General features: G+C 42.5%; 1 protein-coding gene across 1 annotated transcript; it reads right to left on the reverse strand.

Annotated features, from left to right (window-relative positions):
* Positions 1 to 8,966: 8,966 nt before the first annotated feature.
* Positions 8,967 to 11,003, reverse strand: LOC143988147 (transcription factor HES-1). The gene is made up of 4 exons (XM_077487474.1): positions 10,740 to 11,003; positions 10,513 to 10,608; positions 10,127 to 10,214; positions 8,967 to 9,769 (listed from the first exon to the last, which is right to left on the reverse strand). The coding sequence occupies exons 1-4, from the start codon at positions 10,845 to 10,847 to the stop codon at positions 9,246 to 9,248; spliced, it is 816 nt and encodes a 271-aa protein (XP_077343600.1). The 5' UTR covers positions 10,848 to 11,003; the 3' UTR covers positions 8,967 to 9,245.
* Between the last annotated feature and the right edge of the window lie 9,911 nt (positions 11,004 to 20,914).

Below are 20,914 nucleotides of genomic sequence, written 5' to 3' on the forward strand. Positions count from 1 at the left end.
TATATATTGGTCGGTGTAGATGTGGGATGGAGGTGGATGTCCATGTATTCTATATATTGGTTGGTGTAGATGTGGGATGGAGGTGGATGTCCATGTATTCTATATATTGGTTGGTGTAGATGTGGGATGGAGGTGGATATCCATGTATTCTATATATTGGTTGGTGTAGATGTGGGATGGAGGTGGATGTCCATGTATTCTATATATATTGGTCGGTGTAGATGTGGGATGGAAGTGAATGCCCATGTATTCTATATATTGTGGACTAGCATCTCTTCGCCTTGTGCCCGGCACCAGCACAGGGATACAGCCGTGTATGTGGCTCTTTAAGGCTGACTGCAAGTGAGGAGGGCTGGCCAGGGCTGGAGCACGTGCCAGGATGTTTTATTACCGCTGTGGCTGAGGCTGGGCGGCTGGATGTGTGTGGGGAAGGGAGGGAGGGAGATGGTTTAGATTATGCCGGGAGAAGGCAAATAGCAGCTGCTGTCCTGAAGCCTGGGAAAACCACTCCCCCCCACACGATGGAGAAGGCTCATTGCAGACTGGGAGCACTTCATTGTATAGTCTATAGGTGGCGCTGGTGAGCCGATCAGTAATGTACAGCCTTGCTGCTGCTTGCAGTGCATTCGTGTGTATGGAATAGCGAGTGAAACTTTTCGTATCAGTATTCCCTAATGTTCTTTTAACCTTTAATCTGTCTTTAATATGTGAAATGTCTGTGTCCATACAATTATAATGAGATGTTTTATTGCAGAAAGTTGATCTCTGATATGTGCAATAATGAAGCCCCTAAAACCCAAGCAGTCACTATACAGAACTGGCTGAGCCATCATTGTTTTGGAATTAGTGATATCTGTGAATCAGGAGGTGTGCTGTGCCTCATGTTTTTGCATTAGTGCCATGGGATTGATGCTCATCCTCTGAATCAGGGCTCAAGCTATTCATTGTGGATGCCATCACTCCTGCAGTGTCACGTAAAATTCCACTTCCTCTTCTCTTCCTTTTTCCATCAGGGTTCTGTTCATGGACCTCTCCTATTTTCACATTACACCTCCTACCTGGGTCAGTTGCTTGCCTACCATGGCTTTCAATACCATTTCTATGACAATGACACCCAAATCTATCTCTATACCCCTCAGCTCACTCCATTGCTCTCCTCGTGTATCACTAATTTATATTCTGGATGTCTCACCACTTCTTCAAACTCAATCTATCTAAAACCAAGCTCATAATATTTCCTCCCGCACGTGCCTTTTTCCCTGTCTTCTCTGTCATAAATCAACGGCTCAACTATCAACCCGTCCCCACACACCAAGGTCCTAGGTGTAATCCTGGACTCTGAATTATCCTTTCAGCCCCACACCCAATCACTATCCAAAGCTTGTCGCCTCAACCTCCGCAACATCTCCGAGATACACCCCTTCCTAACCAATGACATCAGAAAGCTTCAAATTCACTCCCTGGTCATCTCTTGCCTCAACTACTGCAACTCCCTCCTTATTGGCTTACCTTTACATAGTCTATCCCCCTTCAATCTGTTATGAATGCTGCTGTCAGGCTCATCCACCTTACCAATCGGACTGCATCTGCTACTAAGTTTTGTCAATCCCTCCACTAGCTGCCACTCACATAAAAAATTGTGTGAGTGGCAAATTGTGATGATTGGAATAAACTACCAACAGAGGTAGCGAGACAGTCAACAGTAAACGGCTTCAAACATGCTTGGGATAAAAATAAATCTATGGTCAGATAACACGGCTAATGAAAAAATAAAGAAAAGAAATGGCCAGACTCAATAGACTACTCTGTCTTTTTCTGCCATCACTTTTCTATGTAACAGCAACTTACAACGTGACATAGTTCAAAAAAGCCTTCAGCATTTAGACTGGAACACACGTTGTGCTACGTCACGTCTTTGTGGAAAGCAGGAAAGCACGCCGACTTTTGGTGTGGGTCCTGCGGCTTTCCACAACTCCTACTGTGTTTGCGTTCACATTGGGGGTGGGGGGGGTTATAGACTCTTTTTATCTGTTCATACTGTAGCCCATTGAGGCTTTTAATACAGGCATACCCCACTTTTAAGTACACAATGAGGTGTATTTACTAAAGCTGGGAAGTGCAAAATCAGGCTCACTTCTGCATAGAAACCAATGAGCTTCTAACCCCAGCATGTTCAATTAAGCTTTGGTAATAAAAACTGGAAGCTCACTGGTTTCTATGCAGAAGTGAGCCTGATTTTTCACTTTCCAGCTTTAGTAAATAAACCCCATTAGTACTTAAAAGTGGGGTATGCCTGTAAACACTACCTGTACAGTTTTACACTATGAGGAGTCCGTCCTCTGTTTTTTCCTTTTTTTTTTTTTTACCGCTGGTGACATCCCGCCTTGAAGTTACACTCTACCTTGAGGAGGGGGATACTGGAGGATTTGCCTAAAAGACCCGAGGACCCCACAAGCCCTATATGATCCCTCTTGTCATAAGGCAGGGGGATCTACAACATCTGATGAGTGCACATCCACACTTAATTGTCACCGTATGATCCATGTAGGAAGATTTCTGTTTCATTGGAGCATTTGAAAGATTTTTTTGGGACTTTGCTGGTCACATTTGGACTAATTTTTGGTCATATTTTTACATATGTTTAAAGGAGTATTCAATCATATATTCTTTTTTGTTCCACAATAGTTTTTATTTACATACATTTTTCGTTCACAATCATTTTTGTTTGCACTAATATTAATGTGATTCACATTGTTTATCTTCACCTTATACGTTATTAGCAAGCTCTGTTTTACACATCCAGGTTTGTGTGCATTTTAGCAATTCACTTTAGATTTGGAACAGCAGCTGCCACTTATTTCATTGCAATTTATAGAATTGATCTATTTATATTTGGCGTGGGTGTATTGATTTATATGATTATCTCAAGTGGATGCTTTAGCCGCTAGTGATAATCAATGTCTTCTCCTGGCGGGTGCAGCTTGAGTCATGAATGTAGGGTAATAGCCTGGCCCACCTCTGTCCATAAATATAAATATAATAACTAAAAAATCATTTATTTTAACAAAATATATGTCAGGAAGCAGTATTTTGAGAAAGTAAGCCACCTCCATATTTATATAAATTAGTGAGAGAAGTTAATTGTGGAGGACATTTCGTGTAGAGGTACATCTAGAGAACCTCTTCAGGCTAGACCAAGCTCTATATTGTATTTTTTAAATTATTATGGACAGCATATGTACAGATCCATAGATTGTGTCATGTTTATTAAAGCTGAATTTTAGGTATGGATTTTATTGCATGGTCCAGCTTGGACTAATGAAAATATGCATGCGTCATACCTGGGTGATCCCTGTGGAAGCTGGAAGTCACTGTATGCTAGTATAGTGATAACTGCTGTCTTCTGGATGTGAGTCGAGCGGCTCCCCTGCTGCTTAGTAACTACAGGAGGTTGTTTACTCAGCACAGGTACCATTCACAGAACACCTTGCATTTCTCTAAATGAATGTCAGGCATTCTCTAATTGGGAGAGGTGGAGATTGTGATGCACCACCCCACCTCTCTACCTTATATAATCAGAGAACATTTTGCATTCATTGAGAAAAATTCAAGGCGGTTTGTGAATGGAAGACCCAGAGGACAGCAGCAATCACTGTAGTAGCAGCGACTACAACCTTCATTCTCTGCTTCCACAATAACCTCTCAGCTATTGCACATGCATACTGACATTGGTCCATGCTGGTCCAATGTAACTGTACAATAAAATCCATACTATTTTTATTTTTTTTTAGCTACCAAGTGTTAAAAAAAAAAGAAAATTGTAGCTGCTGTAGTGTAATGCATATAGCTGAAAATTGGTAAAAGGTACAGTTAGCTTAGTTAAACTTTAACTCCAAGGTAAGAAAAAAATCTTCCCTGCATTGGGAGAATTTTTCTTTCCCCCAAACTCTAAAACCTTTGCATTGAGAAGTTCAGAGTTTCATTTTGTTGTGTAAATTGTTGAGTCAGCCACTGTTATCTATAGAAAATAAAGAGCAACATAGCTATGTTCTTTGTAGTTTGCCTTACCTAAAAATCTCATTGGAGCTTTGCTGGCATGTATTCACTGAATTTATAAAAGTGATGTAATCTTTCTATGAATGTATAACTTGTCAGTTCCAATGACAGGCAATAAACAGACTTTGATGTGTAATTTTGGTGATTTGCCCTGGATTTAAATGAATGTGTATTAGAGACACACCAAACCAAAAGTGCCCCAATCCCCAAAATCTAAATCCAGTCCTAGATAATCTTAATACTGTCTGACAATAAACATTTTTTTTTTAAAGAATTTTACAATTTTTAAGGCAATTTTAGAAAGTGGTTTGTGGGGTCTACAGTACTTAACATTTGTATTAAGGAGATCACCTACGAAAACTTTTATTATGCAAAATACAAGCTGCCAGTCACACTTACAGGCTTCATGAACCAAAATGACGAATATCAATGGAATGAGAGAACAAAGCCTTCACCTGCTTTTGTCAGCCGTGTGTGTGTGTGTGTGTGTGTGTGTGTGTGTGTGTGTGTGTGTGTATTAACAAGAAGTAGCAATTAATGTGTTATCACATAACAAGTACTTTAGATACCAATATACACCTTTCTAATAGGGCAAAACGGCTTGAATGGACTCAATGATTACTATAGTAAATGTCCTAGATAAACAAACTAATTCATTAGATGTGCAGAATCAAATCCTTGGTGTATCGTGTAGCCTGCAATCTACAAATAAAGATGAGCACTAAATGGCAGAGAAATTATGAGGATATAGATGAAGTTATTACTGCTGAATTATTTGTGAAGGGCAAGGAAGCATAGTATTTTAGAAGTAAAGGTTTTCACTGTAAATGATGCCTCTTTTTAATAATTTCCCTGTTCTGTATGTATAAATACAATGTGTGTGTAATATATATATCGTATTTGTCATCAGTTAATGCAATCATCCAGTATAGGAGAAATTAGGGCAGTGGTTTATGGTCTCAGATGTTAATCAGTAGGGGTTGCAGATGCCTATTTACAGGTAAATAAGCATAGTATAATACTAGATGTCTGGCTCTTTATGCACTTTGCGATGCTGGAACAAGTAGATCAGGAAAGTCACAGAGATGTCAGAAGTTCTCATCTGCACTGTCGTACTGAAGCCCCTGGATCAGAATGATAATCAGGAAACTAGTTCAATTGAACAGGTCAGCAATAGCAACCTCCATAGGTCCTCACTGTAGAGTTGCTATAGTGTTGATTGGTTGTTGCAGCTTATAATATCAAATATATAAATTAAATTGCAAATAAGCTCTCTGTGTTTACATATCCACCTATTGACTGTAAGCTCCATTATTTCGTTTGTCATATTTAGAACTATAGGATACAGTGTGATTTATTATTATATTGCTGGGTTGTGTATTATATGGCTGGTAGAATTTATGCTAATGGAGGTTTCTGGTTTTTACCCCTTAAGCCCCATACACACTATTAGATTTTCTGAAGATTTTTGTCTTCAGATTGACCAAAACCATATAATATGAGGTCAAACCTTAAGAGTTTCAATGTGTATGCAATCAGGCAGGCCCTTGTACTACATGGTTTTGGTAAACATGAAGACAAAAATCAGCAGAAAATCTAATGTGTATGGGGCTTTAGCCTGCCAGATGATAAATTGTCCTTTATGGAATTGGGCTATACCAAATCTAAATGGCTATGTATATCCAGGCTTTGTTGAGATTCTAGTATCCTTTTGGTTCTTTAAGGAGGGAGGCTTGATAATATATTTTTCCATATGTATATATTTGTTTTAGGACTGATGGTTGGGAGTCATCATGTTTATTTATCTTGTGATGCTAGCCCTCCATCTACAGGATGGTTGACATTCTGATTCAAGAACATCTTATAATTGAATTCCCTCTGGTAGCTTAGGAATGGTACATTCCTTGCATGAAATAGCCTATCTCACTTGGTGCGCTAGGACATTGTACACCTATAAATAAATGTATTCATGAAAAAAAGGTTATCCTCTAGTACATACTGTCATTGCAGGGGTTAATATCACTCTGTCTGCATCCTCCTCTGAGCTGTTGGAATATAGATACTTATGGCTTCCATCATTAATAAACGCTACATAAGCTGTTCGACATACGCCTGATTCGTTGTGCCTGCGGGCTGTCACCAACTTCCACGTCTGTCTTTTTTTGCTCAAGGGAGACTTGTGAGTGGATTTATATGATGATGTATTGAGAAAAGTTAGAAATTTGTATATTTAATATATAGTTCTCCAGTTAGGTTCCTCTTCTGTGAATGCAAAGAAAATGTTCTAAAGGAAGCACTTTTGCAAAACGTTGACCTTTTCAATCTGCTATTCTGGAAGGTATACAATAACCTGATATAAATGGTGCCAACCTTAAGGCCTTTGTGAATTATATGGCAGCTGCCCCCTTAAGTGATCATCACACTAAATCATATGAATAAATAAATAAAGTAAGGCGTTATTCCCATGTAGGCCAAAAGATATTATGTGAAAAAATCTGTATTATAATTTGTAACTTCTAAGCAGCAAAGATGTAACCTTGGAATTAATATTTCCTTTGTTTTTATCTTTTTTTTAATGATGTTATAAAAAAAAGTGTATTGCAATTTTAATATTTGTGTCATCCCTGGTTACCAGTAAAGTCCTTCTTAATTGTTCTTTTTCTCCTTGATATTGTTGGACACTGGATATTGGATGTGGTACTTGGCAAGTAGTATTCTGAGAATTTACACATCTCAGTCTGCGTTCAAAGTATCTCTAAAGCCAAATCACAGGAGGGGAGAGGATGTGTTAACAAAGTGAGTGAAATCCCCTCTGCAACAGTTGTCACAGGAACAAGTGTCCCCATTAGAAGATTTCCCTTCTATTCCTGTTCTGGATTTCCCCCTCACTTTCATTCCTGGTGACGCTCGTGGTCAGAACAATTACAGAGCGACAATCCTCCTAACAGGGACATAAACAGCAATAAAAACCTGACAAAAGTTCTAACCCCTCACCACACTATGCCTTTGGTTCTATTTTAATAGAGCTGATGTTTACTAGGCACACTATTAAAGTGGAGCTCCACTCAAAAGGGGAAGCTCTGCTTTAAGGCCTCCTTCCCCCCCTCCTCTTCACTAAATGGCACTTCTTTTTGGGGGGGGGCGAGTACCTGTTTTTTACAAGGCAATCCGAGCGGAAGTTCTCCTCTCCCTCTCTGTAGTCTTGTGGGTCACGTCACAAGTCCCAGAAGACTGTTAGACCATTTACAATGATTAGTGGGCACCCGGATGTGAAACCACAAGCTTTAACAGCTAGGTACCCACAGTTGAGAAGCCACCACCAGGGACAGAAGACGGAGGGAAGGAACGGTTCAGGTGAGCACATTGCTGGATTCTGGGACAGGTGTGTGTTTATTTAAAGTCAGCATAGTTTTTGTAGCTGCTGATTTGTAATAAACACAAAAAGGACTGAAGCTCCTCTTTTATAAACCATCTCAGCTGTTCTGTGTGCAGGTCTAACACCCAAAATAAGGCACAGTATAGGTTTGTCATAACAAGTAACCAGTCATTTTATTTATAATGTGAAATAAACCTATTCTGGAATATGACAGTAGATTGAGGATAGCAGGATGTATAAGTGGAAAAGTGCCTGATTGTAGGGAATTACCATAAGAGTGCAATGTTGCAACATAAAAATGCTGGCTACTCAACAACTAAACTTTCTATTATTATTGTATTGCCTGATGTATTTGTTAGTTGATTAGGTATATATTTTAAATAAAAAATGTTCTAGGTAAATACTATTATTTTGTGTATTCAATATTTGTTAAATTAGATACTTACGTGTAAGCATATCTGCATGATGAAGTACAGATCTACACCTCCTGGGGGGCAGAATAGCATGGCAGAAAGTTAATGCACCAAAATGGGTGAATCTACTTAGCCAGTTTTGATGGGATTACCAAACCAATTGGAAGTATGAATAAAAACCTAAAGCAAACAGTATCACAGCCACAGCTCTTGTGGATAATATTCTAAGGCAGGCTGCTAGTATAAGGCACATACCTCCACACACATGCAGAGGTGGTCTTAGCACAGATGACACAGAAACACAACCTTGGGAGTGACCATATCTCAAAGGGTTGAAATATCTGGTCTTGTTTTATTTTTCTCATATGTGGTATTTATTTCCTAAACACCTTGAAAAAAGGGGGAGACAGGGCTGTTGCAGACAGAATCCAACAAGCCTTCATGGTGGGATTTGGCTGGTATTCCCTGACTGTTCCTTTTTCTGGTCAAGCTTGTTACCAGGATCTTACATCTGAGAGAAGGAGCTATACTACTTTAGGGTTATTTAGTGAGGGTCATTTTTCTCTTCTTTGAAAAAAACAATGTTAATGTTAATGATCCAATTGGATACAGGCAAATTCTCTAATTTAAAATTCTTCTCATAACTGGATATTAAACATCACTTTTTTAGTAAGCACCCCTTACTCAGTACTGGGGCTTCCTGCAATAGGAATCCTGATGGTCTGAATTTCCAAAACACATATGAATAGCCGTTGGATCCAAGACTGATACATTGTGCACATGTTGTCCCAGATACAATTTTATTTTAAACTTTGCCTTTATAGTTTTCTTCAGTGCAGGAATCCTGATCATTATTACATTTGAGTACTACCTGGAATTAACTATATCATTTTCAATTTTCTTTCTCCCAGACTCACCGTACAGCAATACACATTTAAATTAAACAAGAGCTCCATTAGTGTAATACTGAATAAGAAAAAAAACAAGTTTGCGAAAGATTGATCCTGGAGATAAAAAAAAAAGTGTGTATTCATCTCCCATCTATCATTATCAGTTCCTTTTAGCACCATCTCTGATAACTATTAACACGATACATGCAGTCATCACTCAAGTCGCATATCTTCAAAATAATACAATATGCAGTTTTATTAATTACAAGTAAAACTTCCAGAATAGGAAGAAATGTATAAGAGCACATTTGTAAGTCTTTGGCATCATAACAATTTCGTAGACAAACGAAATATAAGTTGCAATCTTACTATACAACAGCACATTCAATATGAATATTTGCTATTTACAAACATAATAGTGCATTCTCGCTACAAAATGAGGACTTTCTATTTGTAACTAATCGTCTTTCTAAATGAAAGTTGTCCAATACAGTCCTTAGTACAGTCCAGTTACCAGGGTCTCCATACAGAGTCTGCAGTGACTGAAGGCATGAGGGAGGGAGACATGGCAGCTGGCACTCCATTGCCCACATTGGAGTTTGTGTAGACAGGGATGACAGGTCCGTTGTGTGGAAAGGCTGGATTGGTGATCAAAAAGGCAAATTGTCCATCTGAAGCTGGCACTAGCTGAAAGCCACCATAGACCTTGGCAGCTTCTACTGGCGGGCCACCCATCTTGCAAGGAACCCCACCCATGGGAGCGGGACTGCTCTGTCGGCCGTTTGCAGGAAGCTGGACCATTGGCTGACCAAACGCAGGGTGAGAGTTTGTGACGGCAGCCGGAATCTGGGGCTGGGAAGGGTAATTCATGGCATTGATCTGATTCATGCAGTTGGCCAGATGTCCCAGGAGCCGGGTCCGGACGTCGGTGTTGACTCCTTCACAAGTAGACAAGAATCGGGTGACTTCGTTCATGCACTCGCTGAATCCGGCTCTGTATTTGCCCAGAACAGTGGGGTCTGTGCTGAGAGCAGCTGTAGAGGAAGAAGGACACTCAGTTACATCACTGAAGACTAGACAGAGCAGATAGTCCTACACTACAGGGTTAATGCTGTACACGGCCTCACTAGAACTCTACACTTAGTAAATGCATAACTCGTGTTCATTAATATATAGACTATATGTGCTCAGGTCACTTATCACCATCCTGTAGATCCTAGAGCTGATCCCCCTCCTCCCCCTCCCCATCAGTAACATGAGCTCCACGTAGACCGTGGGAAAGACAGGAGAGCCAGCCCAGTAGAATGTATCTGAATGCCATTCAAAAGAAGTCTGGAAGAGATCAGCCAGAAAGGGAAGGAAGAAGGAGGGGGGGGGGGGGGAGTACTCACCAGTCATCTGAACTCTCTGCAAGTTCCGGAGGTGCTTCACTGTCATCTCCAAAATATCAGCCTTCTCCAGCTTCGAGTGCCTGGAACTCTGAAAAGCAAATCCCACATTTAATTCTCAGTTCAGCAAATCACATTATCAGCCAAGTGTCACAGGGTGCACCAACTGTATGAACTAATACTAGTAATTATCCTTAGTGTCTTATAGAAAAGATAAATATTGGGCAGCTGTGTAAATCTGGTAATGATAATATTGTTGTAGAACTCGTATTAATAGTAGTTATTGAAGTAATAATATTAATAAAGAATTGCAGTGTGGGTGTGGTGCAGTCAGACAATAGGGGGGTATGTGGTGACCAGTGCAGTTGATGGTTATAATGCAAACTTACATCTTTCTTCAAGGCATCCAGGATGAGGGTTTTCAGTTGGCCCAGACTCTCATTAATCCTGGCTCTCCTCCTTTTCTCCATGATAGGTTTGGATGACTGTAAACAAGAGGCACACACAGTCAGTGTGATCATGGTGGCTACATATCTATGACATCATCCAGTACATCTATGACATCATCCAGTACATCTATGACATCATCATGACTGTCCAGGCAGGAGGTATTTACCTTTCTATGCTCAGAAGCAGTTTTGGGTTTATCCGGAGTAGATGTCATGCTGGCTGGGGTGGCAGCCACAGGGGAAGAAGAGTTTTTCTCCATCATGTCAGCTGGCATCTTCTGGAGCCTCCAATGTATTCCGAGGAGGAGGAATAATAGTCCGCTATAGAGGGCAGAGATCCAGGAATAGAGCGCAGTGTGCGGAGAGATGTGAACAGATCTGCCTCTGTCTGCCCGCCTGTCTGATACTAGTGAGTGCCCTCCGCTTGGCTCCGGCTTTATATACGGCTCACAGCACGCGAATGCCTAGTGTGAAACTTCCAAACTTACTTTCCCACAGTAACTTTCAGCCAATGGAAGACAAGCACACGCGTGGGCAGCAACACGCCATTGGATGCAAAGCGGGACACAGGAAGCCAATGATAAGCCCTGGAGGGAGGGAAGGGCGGGGTTCTGATTGCAGCCTGTCAATCAGTAAGAACTGTTAACTCTTTGTGAACGGTGTGCCAATTTTCAAAAGCTCCTTATCGCAGCAGTCTGCATGGAATAAAAGGGTATTTATTTAGGAGGAAAAAAGAAATGATTTTGATATCAAAGTGTCATTAGATTGTAAAGTATTAAACACACTACGATGTGAAAATATGTATATATATAAAATCTCATTATACAGTGTGCATATATATTTATTTACACACAGCATCATACAGTATAGAACTGTGTGTAAATATATATATATATATATATATATATATATATATATATATATATATATATATTTATAAAATTAGATCTTTTTATATATGCATGTAGTGATCGCTGATCTGAATGACAGAAGTGAATGTTCTGCTGACACCTCCCCCTCTGCCCGCAGGCATGTGATTGGAGAGCTCCATGTATTCTGTATATTCATTGGTTGGTGTAGATGTGGGATGGAGGTGGATGTCCATATATTCTATATATTGGTCAGTGTAGATGTGGGATGGAGGTGGACATCCATGTTTTATATATATCAGTCGGTGTAGCTGTGGGATGTAGGTGGGTGTCCATGTATTCTATATATTGGTTGGTGTAGCTGTGGGATGTAGGTGGGTGTCCATGTATTCTATATATTGGTTGGTGTAGGTGTGAGATGGAGATGAATGTCCATGTATTCTAAATATTAGTTGGTGTAGATGTGGGATGGAGGTGGATGTCCATGTATTCTATATATTAGTCGGTGTAGATGTGGGATGGAGGTGGATGTCCATGTATTCTATATATTGGTCGGTGTAGGTGTGGGATGGAGGTGGATGTCCATGTATTCTATATATTGGTCGTTGTAGATGTGGGATGGAAGCGGATGTCCATGTATTCTATATATTGGTCGGTGTAGGTGTGGGATGGAGGTGGATGTCCATATATTCTATATACTGCTTGGTGTAGATGTGGGATGGAGGTGGATGTCCATGTATTCTATATATTGGTCGGTGTAGATGTGGGATGGAGGTGGATGTCCATATATTCTATATACTGCTCGGTGTAGATGTGGGATGGAGGTGGATGTCCATGTATTCAATATATTGCTCGGTGTAGATGTGGGATGGAAGCGGATGTCCATGTATTCTATATATTGGTCGGTGTAGGTGTGGGATGGAGGTGGGTGTCCATGTATTCTATATATTGCTTGGTGTAGGTGTGGGATGGAGGTGGGTGTCCATGTATTCAATATATTGGTCGGTGTAGATGTGGGATGGAGGTGGGTGTCCATATATTCTATATACTGCTAAGTGTAGATGTGGGATGGAGGTGGATGTCCACGTATTCTATATATATTGTAGATGTGGGATGGAGGAGACGATGGGACTCGCTGTGTGCGGACTAGGAGCTTCTCTCCACCTTGTGCCCGGCACCAGCCCAGGGACACAGCCGGTGTGTGTGGCTCTTTAAGGCTGACTGCAAGCGAGGAGGGCTGGCCAGGGCTGGAGCACGTGCCAGGATGTTTTACTGCCGCTGTGGCTGAGGCTGGGCGGCTGGATGTGTGTGGGGATGGGAGGGGGGAGATGGTTTAGATTATGCCGGGAGAAGGCAAATAGCAGCTGCTGTCCTGAAGCCTGGGAAAACCACTCCCCCCCACACGATGGAGAAGGCTCATTGCAGACTGGGAGCACTTCATTGTATAGTCTATAGGTGGCGCTGGGGAGCCGATCAGAGTCACATTTCAGTTAGCTTTCCTGCTTCCATCGTGTATCGGTTGCTGGGGGCGACAATGTAATCCTTCATCTTTATTTGTAGCATGTCTGTGTCTATACAATGACAGTAAAATGTTTCATTGAAAATGTAAAAAAAAAAGGACCCAAAGGCTAGGATCACATCTATGAGCTTTGCTAATGCTCATACGATGCTACATGGTTTTAAGCACTTTATTATGTGGTTCATTAGGGCAGCAGATTTATTTAAGTGGACTACCAATCACACCAATAAATACTTATTTTTCTAAGACTAAATTCACACATAGTGGGGTGACCAGCATTTTAATGCATTGTAAAAAACCGGGGTCACTGCAAGGACACATAGAAAGCAAATGTTTTCCGTGTGTCCTATTCACACACAATGCAGGCTGGAGCTGTGATATAATGCAGACATGCTGCTTTTGCTTGCAGCACACTGCACAGGATTGATTGGCTATGTACAGCTGTGCAGTCTATTATGCTGCTGTACAGAGACATGAATGAAGTGTACTTCTGTACATTGTAAATAAATTTCAGGGAGAAAGAAAAGGGGGGGGAGCTGTGCGATGCGCTGAATCACTCACCAAACTGCCTACCGCAGGCAGAACATACAGCTGCCAGATTGCAACTTACCTCTCTGACAGCTGTCCACTTTCAATTACCCCTAAGGTAGCACCTGGGTCAGCCCAAAGTCTGTAATAAATGCGGTGAAAAAGGCCATTTTATATCTACCTGTACCCGTAAGAAGTGTTCACTATGCCAGGATCTAGACCATTTGGCTAAGGATTGTACCAAAATTCGGTGCAATTTGTGCCAAAAGCTCGGTCATCCTTATAGTCAGTGCCTGGAGGCATTACATAACTTGCCAGGATTGGAGGCTGAGCTGCAGAGGCTACATAAGGAGTATGAAGCCACTGAAACTGTTGTTGTCCCCCCTGTGTCTGTTATATCTGTTGTTTCAGATTCTGTTTCCCCTAGTGATGTGATCCCTGAGTCTGTCCCTCCTGTGGTGGTCCCTGGTCCTGCTGTACGTAGATCCTCCAGACTAGCAGAAGCTGCTGGGGGGGCAGGTTTAGGGGATCTTCCCACTCAGCCTCTGTCCCTCAGCAGCGCAAACGTGGTCAGGGGAATGTGGGGGTGCTGGATGGGGGTGGGGCTAATGGAAGGGTGTTCATATCCCATGTCTCACCCTCTGTTGAGGGGGATTCGGATGATGAGGGGTTGGAGAAGTTTAGGAGGAAGAAAAAGAAGAAGAGGAAGACAAATAAAGTGGTCATTTCTTCCTCAGAGTCAGACCCAGGAGGGGTTCTTCTTGGCAACACCTTTTCAGTTTTGTCAGGTGATGATGTGTCTGATATATCCTTCTCTTTATCATCCATGAATGAGGGAGAGTCACATAGTCTGAAGAGAGCTGTTTCTGGTGATGAGAGTGTGGCAAAGGTTAAGAAACGACTACCCCAATCATCCTGATGGCAGTTCCCACTCCGATAAAGGTGGCGACCATTAATGTCGCCAGCATTAAATCTACAAGAGCTTGTGATATTGCCTTATTTTTGCTCAGCGAGTTTGATGCCAAGATTTTATTTTTGCAAGAGACCTGGCTCAATACTGTGGCCGATGTCCATCTAGCAAAAAGGGAGTGGAGATGCGGGTCCCTCCTTTTGGTCTCTTGCGGCTGAGCTCTGCAGCGGAGTTGCAGTCCTTTTTAAAACCGATATGGTAACGTGCCGGCGGATAATTGAGGTAGAGGTTGGGAGATGCCTGGTCTTGGACATCTCTGTTAGAGGGCAGGACCTGCGCCTGATTAATATCTATGGACCAGAGTCAAAATGGGGCAGGAAATGCCTCCTCACAGAGATCAAGCCCTTCCTTTTTACGTCCCAGCAGGTTGTCTTTGGAGGTGACTTTAACACCATAATTAGGCCTGAAGACAGGAGAGGCTCCAAAGACAGGCTGGGTTACAATAGTGTTTTTCTTAGAGATATGGTGAGACAAGCAGGCCTGGTAGATGTGCATATTAAGCACTGCCCTGGCAGCACAGCATTCACATTTCAGAGAGGGAATAGTCAGAGTAGGGTAGATAGTTTTTTTTTAAAGGAGAACTCTGCTTTTTCGGCTTCCGAGTTGAGGGCGGTGGATTTCTCTGACCACTGTATGCTGTCTGTGACTCTAAATTCCTCTGACACTCCACCCAGGGGAAGGGGTACCTGGAAACTGAATTCGGCTCTCCTGGAAGATGTAGAGGTAAGACAATCCTTTGAGGACTTTTTTCAGGCACAGGTTTCTATTCTGGACTTTTGCAGCAGTAAGTCAGAGTGGTGGGAGCTTGTGAAACAAAGGGCGATTGGACTTTTCAAGGCCATAAGTAAGAAGAAGCAGCTTGGTATGTGCATTGCCTACCAGCATTTGCAGAGGAAGCTTGATTGTCTTGTCTCGTATTAAGGAGATCCAGTGGAGATCTCTGAGGTGAAGTTTCTCCTTAGAAAGTGTCAATACGACCGGCATGCCTCCTTGGTTCTGGAGAGGGATTATGGAAAATATCACTCGCCTGATCCTTACCAGAACTGTAAGCAAGGCATAGCAGTTAAGACGGTCATAGGCCTGAGGGATAGTACGGGTTCCCTGGTGAAGTCCAGATCAGGGATCCTGGAGATCTTCAGATCATATTATGGACACCTTCTAGGAAGAAAGGACCTTTGTCGGGACAAGATGGAAAGCTTTCTGGATTCTACTCCAAGATTGCGAAATGGTACGTTGTCTTTGATGGATTTGACAGAACCAATTTCAGTGGATGAGGTAGTTCATGCTATAGAGAAGCTGGCTACCAAAAAATCACCTGGGCCAGATGGGTTGACAGCTGAATTCTACAAGTGTTTTAAGTCCATTCTGGCTCCCTTTTTAGCAGAGGTTTATAACAGCTGTCTAGAAGAGGGTTCACTCCCTCCCTCCATGAGGCAATCTGCTGTGATTCTCCTGTCAAAAGGTAAAGACCTTTCAATGATTGAGAACTGGCGCCCCATCAGTCTTCTCAATGTTGATAGAAAGATCTTGGCAAAGATTCTTTTTTGGCGCTTGTCGTCAGTGGCAGGTGACTTGTTGTCCAGTCATCAGCACTGCTCGGTCCAAGGTAGAAGTACCTTTTCAGCGTTTTTAGCTGTCCGGGAGGCTTTGGAATGATGCAGGGCTGCTGGATGGAGAAAGTACTTACTGGCATTGGATCAGGCGAAGGCTTTTGATAGAGTCAATCACGAGTACCTGTATTTGCTACTTGGTAGATACGGCCTGCAGAGGGGGTTTATAGATTGGCTGAAGACATTATATAGAGGGGCTGAGAGCTTCCCACTGGTTAATGGTTGGGTTGGACGGCCTTTTGAGGTTGGCTCTGGTGTGCGCCAGGGATGTCCTCTGAGCCCCCTGTTATATGTATTCGCAATCGACCCCTTCATAAGAAGGCTAGAGAGTGGATCTTTGTGCGGGGTGCCTTTGGGCATTGCTGGTGTGCCGCCTTTGAAGGTCATGGCCTATGCCGATGATGTGTCTGTTATTGTCTAAGGGACGGAGGAGGCGCAGGAGGTGGTCTCTATGACAGAGCAGTACACGGAGGCTTCTGGTTCTAAAGTCCACCATAAAAAGAGTGAAGTTTTCTGGATGGGTGAGGAGGGTGAAAGCTTCGAACTTCCGGATGCCTTCCCAGAGCCCCAGCAGGAAATTAAAGTGTTGGGCATCAAATTTGGTCCTGGTGACTATGGTCATCGAAATTGGGAAAGTAGGTTGTTGTGCCAATGCCAAAGTAGCAAGCTGGAAGAAATGGAAGCTTTCCTTGAGGGAGAGGGTTGACTTGATCAAAACGTACCTGGTCCCAATTTTTTTATATGTCAGTTTCATCTGTATCTTGCCAGTATCTCTCTATACAAGGGTGTACAGCTGTTTTTTCCAACTGTTATGGGGAAGTAGGCTGAACCTGATCAAACGCAATGTAACTTACCTGTCTAGGTGGGAGGGTGGCCTAGGAATGGTCAACCCAATCGTTTTCTTTTCTCTGCTGTTTTTAAAGTACAATCTTGGTAACATGCTAGCAGAGAACCCGCCAGGATGGGTGGGTATTTTTAAATCTTGTTTTAGGCCATTTCTGCGATGCTGGGAAGATGGCGAGCCAGTGAAAAGTCTGAGAGTCCGACATGGCAAGCTCCCGGCTTATGTTGCCCCGTGTCTGAAAATACTTTGGCAATGGCAGATGACAGTGGAGGATATCAAGTCCCTCCCCAGGAAGCTTCTGGAGAAGAGGATTTTGAGCTCTGCTTTCAGTGTGTCACTGGCCTTAAGGGATTGCCCAGGCTCTGTAATGAGGGAGGGGTTGCGTTTAATTAATTTAGAAAGAATCCCCTTGAAGTTTAGGGATCAAGCCTGGCTCGCTTTCCATGGAAGGCTCTATGTGAGAGGGAACTTGAAGCATCGCCCTGTGGATGATCGGGATTGTCCTAGAGCGGAGTTTGTTGGTAAAGTGGAGTCTATGGACCACTTTTTGCTGCAGTGTACCTTTAACATAGAGGTGTATAAAAGGGTGGGGAGGGCTCTAGGCATCCCCCTTTTATATCGCATGAGTTATGTGGAGTGGGTGTATGGGGCATTCCCGACTCGCTGGGATTTTGATTTCAATACACTGTTTTTAGTTAGTATAGTTGTCCGTGCCAGATTACCCTGCGGAAGAAAGTCCTCTCTGTTGAGGTGGTGGTGCACAATATTCTGGGTGAGGTTGGGAAAATTTGGGGTCCTGAGCAGGGCAGGGAGCCTCGGGCAGTCTGAATATCAGACCTGCCTTTGGTGAACTGCCAATCTCTGGGTGAGGAGCTCTTTTCTTTTTCTTTCACTCCCTTAGCTTTTGTTGGTTAGTATCTTCTTTTGGAAGAAGGGCTGCATGCATAATGGGTGTGGGTTTGTTTCTTGGCCTCACAAGTTTGATGTCTGGTGTAATGGTGTGAGTCGTAATAGGATTATCCTCAATAATGACATGTTCATGATGATTTATGTATTTGCTGTAAAGTGTTTTGTAAAGTTTTGTTTGAGAGCAGATTTGCTATATTTATTTTCATTTATGTAAATATGTATATATTTATATATATTGATTTTATGCTTATTGATTGCAATACTTTTAATAAAGAATAATTGGTGCTCAAATTTTGTTGTTTGGGGGGGGGCGCAAACAAGCTAAAAAATTCTGAAAAAAAAACATCAATTGCAGCCACTGTGCCATCAATTGCAGCCACTGTGCCATCAAACGCAGCCACTGTGCCATCAAATGTAGCCTCTGTGACCATCAAATGCTGCCACTGTGCCCATGAAATGCCACCACTGTGCCATGAAATGCCGCCACTGTGCCCATCAAAAGCTGCCACTGTGCCATCAAACACTACCACTGTGCCCATCAAATCCTGCCACGGTGCCATCAAATGCCGTCACTGTGCCCATCAAATGCCACCACTGTGCCATCAAAAGTCACCACCGTGCCTGTTAAATGCCGCCACTGTGCCTTCAAAGGCCGCCACCATACCCATCAAATGCTGCCACTGTGCCATCAAATGCTGCCACTGTGCCCACTGAATGCTGCCTTATGTATATATATGTAGCGGCCATAACGCATTGCAGGTCGGCCTTGACTGAATGGGCTTACCGATTACCTTCTCCTGGCCTGCTCCTCCGCGTCTAGGGGTTCCCAGGGTTGATACCCAACGATTTGTACACTGACACAGATGAAGTCCTTTCAAAAAGGTTTATTTTGTAGTAGAACTTTCACAAACACAGTCTCTTAGGGAACAGAGGGCACGAGTGAAGAACTCAGGTACCTTCAACTGCAGGTTTAACACAGTCTCTATTTCCACCCAGAGAGTAGCCACTCGCAGCTGGGCACTTCAAAGCTGAACAGATCTCTAGGCAGAGATCATGGCAGTCAGCATGTTGACTCAAACTTGAACAATCAACTGAGAGTATACGGGAACCTTTTCCCAACCATACCTGGAACGTTTCCCGCTTCCTTTGTGGTACTGGAAAAGTGTGAACTCATCAATGTCCTTCCCAACTCAGTAACCAGGCACTTCTCAGGATGCCACTTCCCGGACCTCCTCTGAAGAGTCCTCCCCCGGTCACTTTCACGAGCTGTGGTGTCCCTCCAAGCCGAGAGCACACCCAAACACTTTGAATCCTCCCTCAGTTACAGCACCTCGGACTAGCCGGTTCCGAGACTCAGGAATGGACGGATCCCTACCCCAGACCAGACGGGTCTATAAGGGGCCAGTGGCAGGAACATGTTGTGGTATGTCAAACACCCCCATGACCGGGACCCCTTACGGGGCTACCCCGGTCCTGGAACCAGACCAGACCACGCGGGTCTCACGAACAACTCCAGAACCCCAAACATGTGACCCACACCTGCTTAAGTACCCCCTCCCAGACTCCTCAGCGGGCCCTGGTACTCCCGCTGATTGGCACCGAGAGGGCCGATACCAAAACAACCATCTCATCCACTACATATATATATATATATATATATATATATATATATATATTTATTTATACATAAGGTTGTCGGGAAGGTATTAAACAGACCAAATACAGGAGGCTAATGTGAATGTAGCCCTAAAGCAGACAAGTCGAAAAACTAAAAAAAATTGTGTCGAACATCAAATCATTTGTTTCTCGCATCATTGGTGTGCTTGCTGCGACACAGGATTTTCATGCTGCAATCAAATGTGTCTGATCTAACATTGTGAGTTTTTTTTTTAGAAAATAGAAACAATTGATGGCACAATCATATGAGCTATTTTTGTTTTTCGATTGACGGAAGTTTAATTTTTCGACTTGTCTATGGCCTGCTTAAAAACAGACTACAATATATTTCTATGAACAGTTGTGAAATTTGTATCTAGGTCTGCTATTGTGCACCTGAACTGAGCTGGGTGGATATAGGCAGACATACGTCCGCTAATCCAGCCACCCATAGGGATTACATAGGTCTGTTAAAAGAAAAAAGTGTAACGGACACAGATCTGACATTCATTTCAACAGGGGATCAGTCTAGGATCTCCAGCTGACATTATGGGAGCTAAATAAAATGTACATATAGGAGATCTCTTACCAAAAGAATAGGCTATTGTAAAAAAATAAAAAAAAATAATAGTCTTAATGATCCAAAATGACGACTATCAATGGGATTAAGTGTTGATCAATGAAGAACAAAGCCTTCACCTGCCTTTATCAGCCATGTATGTAACGAGAAGTAACAATGATTGTGTTATCACCTAACAAGTACTTGTGATACCCATATACACCTCTAGAATTGGGAAAATGACTTGAATGAACTCAGTGATTACTACAGTAAACAACCCAGCTCACCACACTAAGTAATTCAATGTGTAGAATCAAATCCTCTGAGTATCTCATAGCCTGCATTCTACATTTAGCAGATGAGTACCAAAAGAAAACAGTAAATAGTACCTGTGGCAACAGAGATGTAAAGGTTATTACTGTTAATTTATTTGTAAAAGGGCAGGTTCAGGGACTGTCATCCCAATTCTGGCAAGTCTCTGATCTACAGCAAACATTCAATATAGGAGTTTAGACATCGCATGTGATTTTCACCACATTGCTGTGCACACCACATGTGATCAGTGTTGCCAACCCACCCCCCCCCCCGAAGTGAAGTTTACTGGCAGGATGGCAAAATTTACAAACGGCGCCATTTTTTTTTTTTTTACTGGCAGAAATTATGCAAATTTACTGACGTGGTCACGCTTTTTACTGACGTGGCAAAAATGATGGGAGAATCGTGAGAGAAGTGTAATTGAAAAAGAAATGCGCATGTGCAAGAAAAGAAAATTCCTGGAAAGAAAAGCAGATTCCCAGCCACGAAAATTCTTTTCTGTAGCAAAATGAGGTGAAATTGAAGGCTTGGTTGGCTGAATTCCGAGCTCAATGGTGGCACCA

The sequence above is a fragment of the Lithobates pipiens genome, unplaced genomic scaffold (assembly GCF_037356315.1).
Source record: "Lithobates pipiens isolate NorthernLeopardFrog02 unplaced genomic scaffold, aLitPip1_a1.2 Scaffold_18, whole genome shotgun sequence".
Taxonomy (NCBI): Eukaryota; Metazoa; Chordata; class Amphibia; order Anura; family Ranidae; genus Lithobates; species Lithobates pipiens.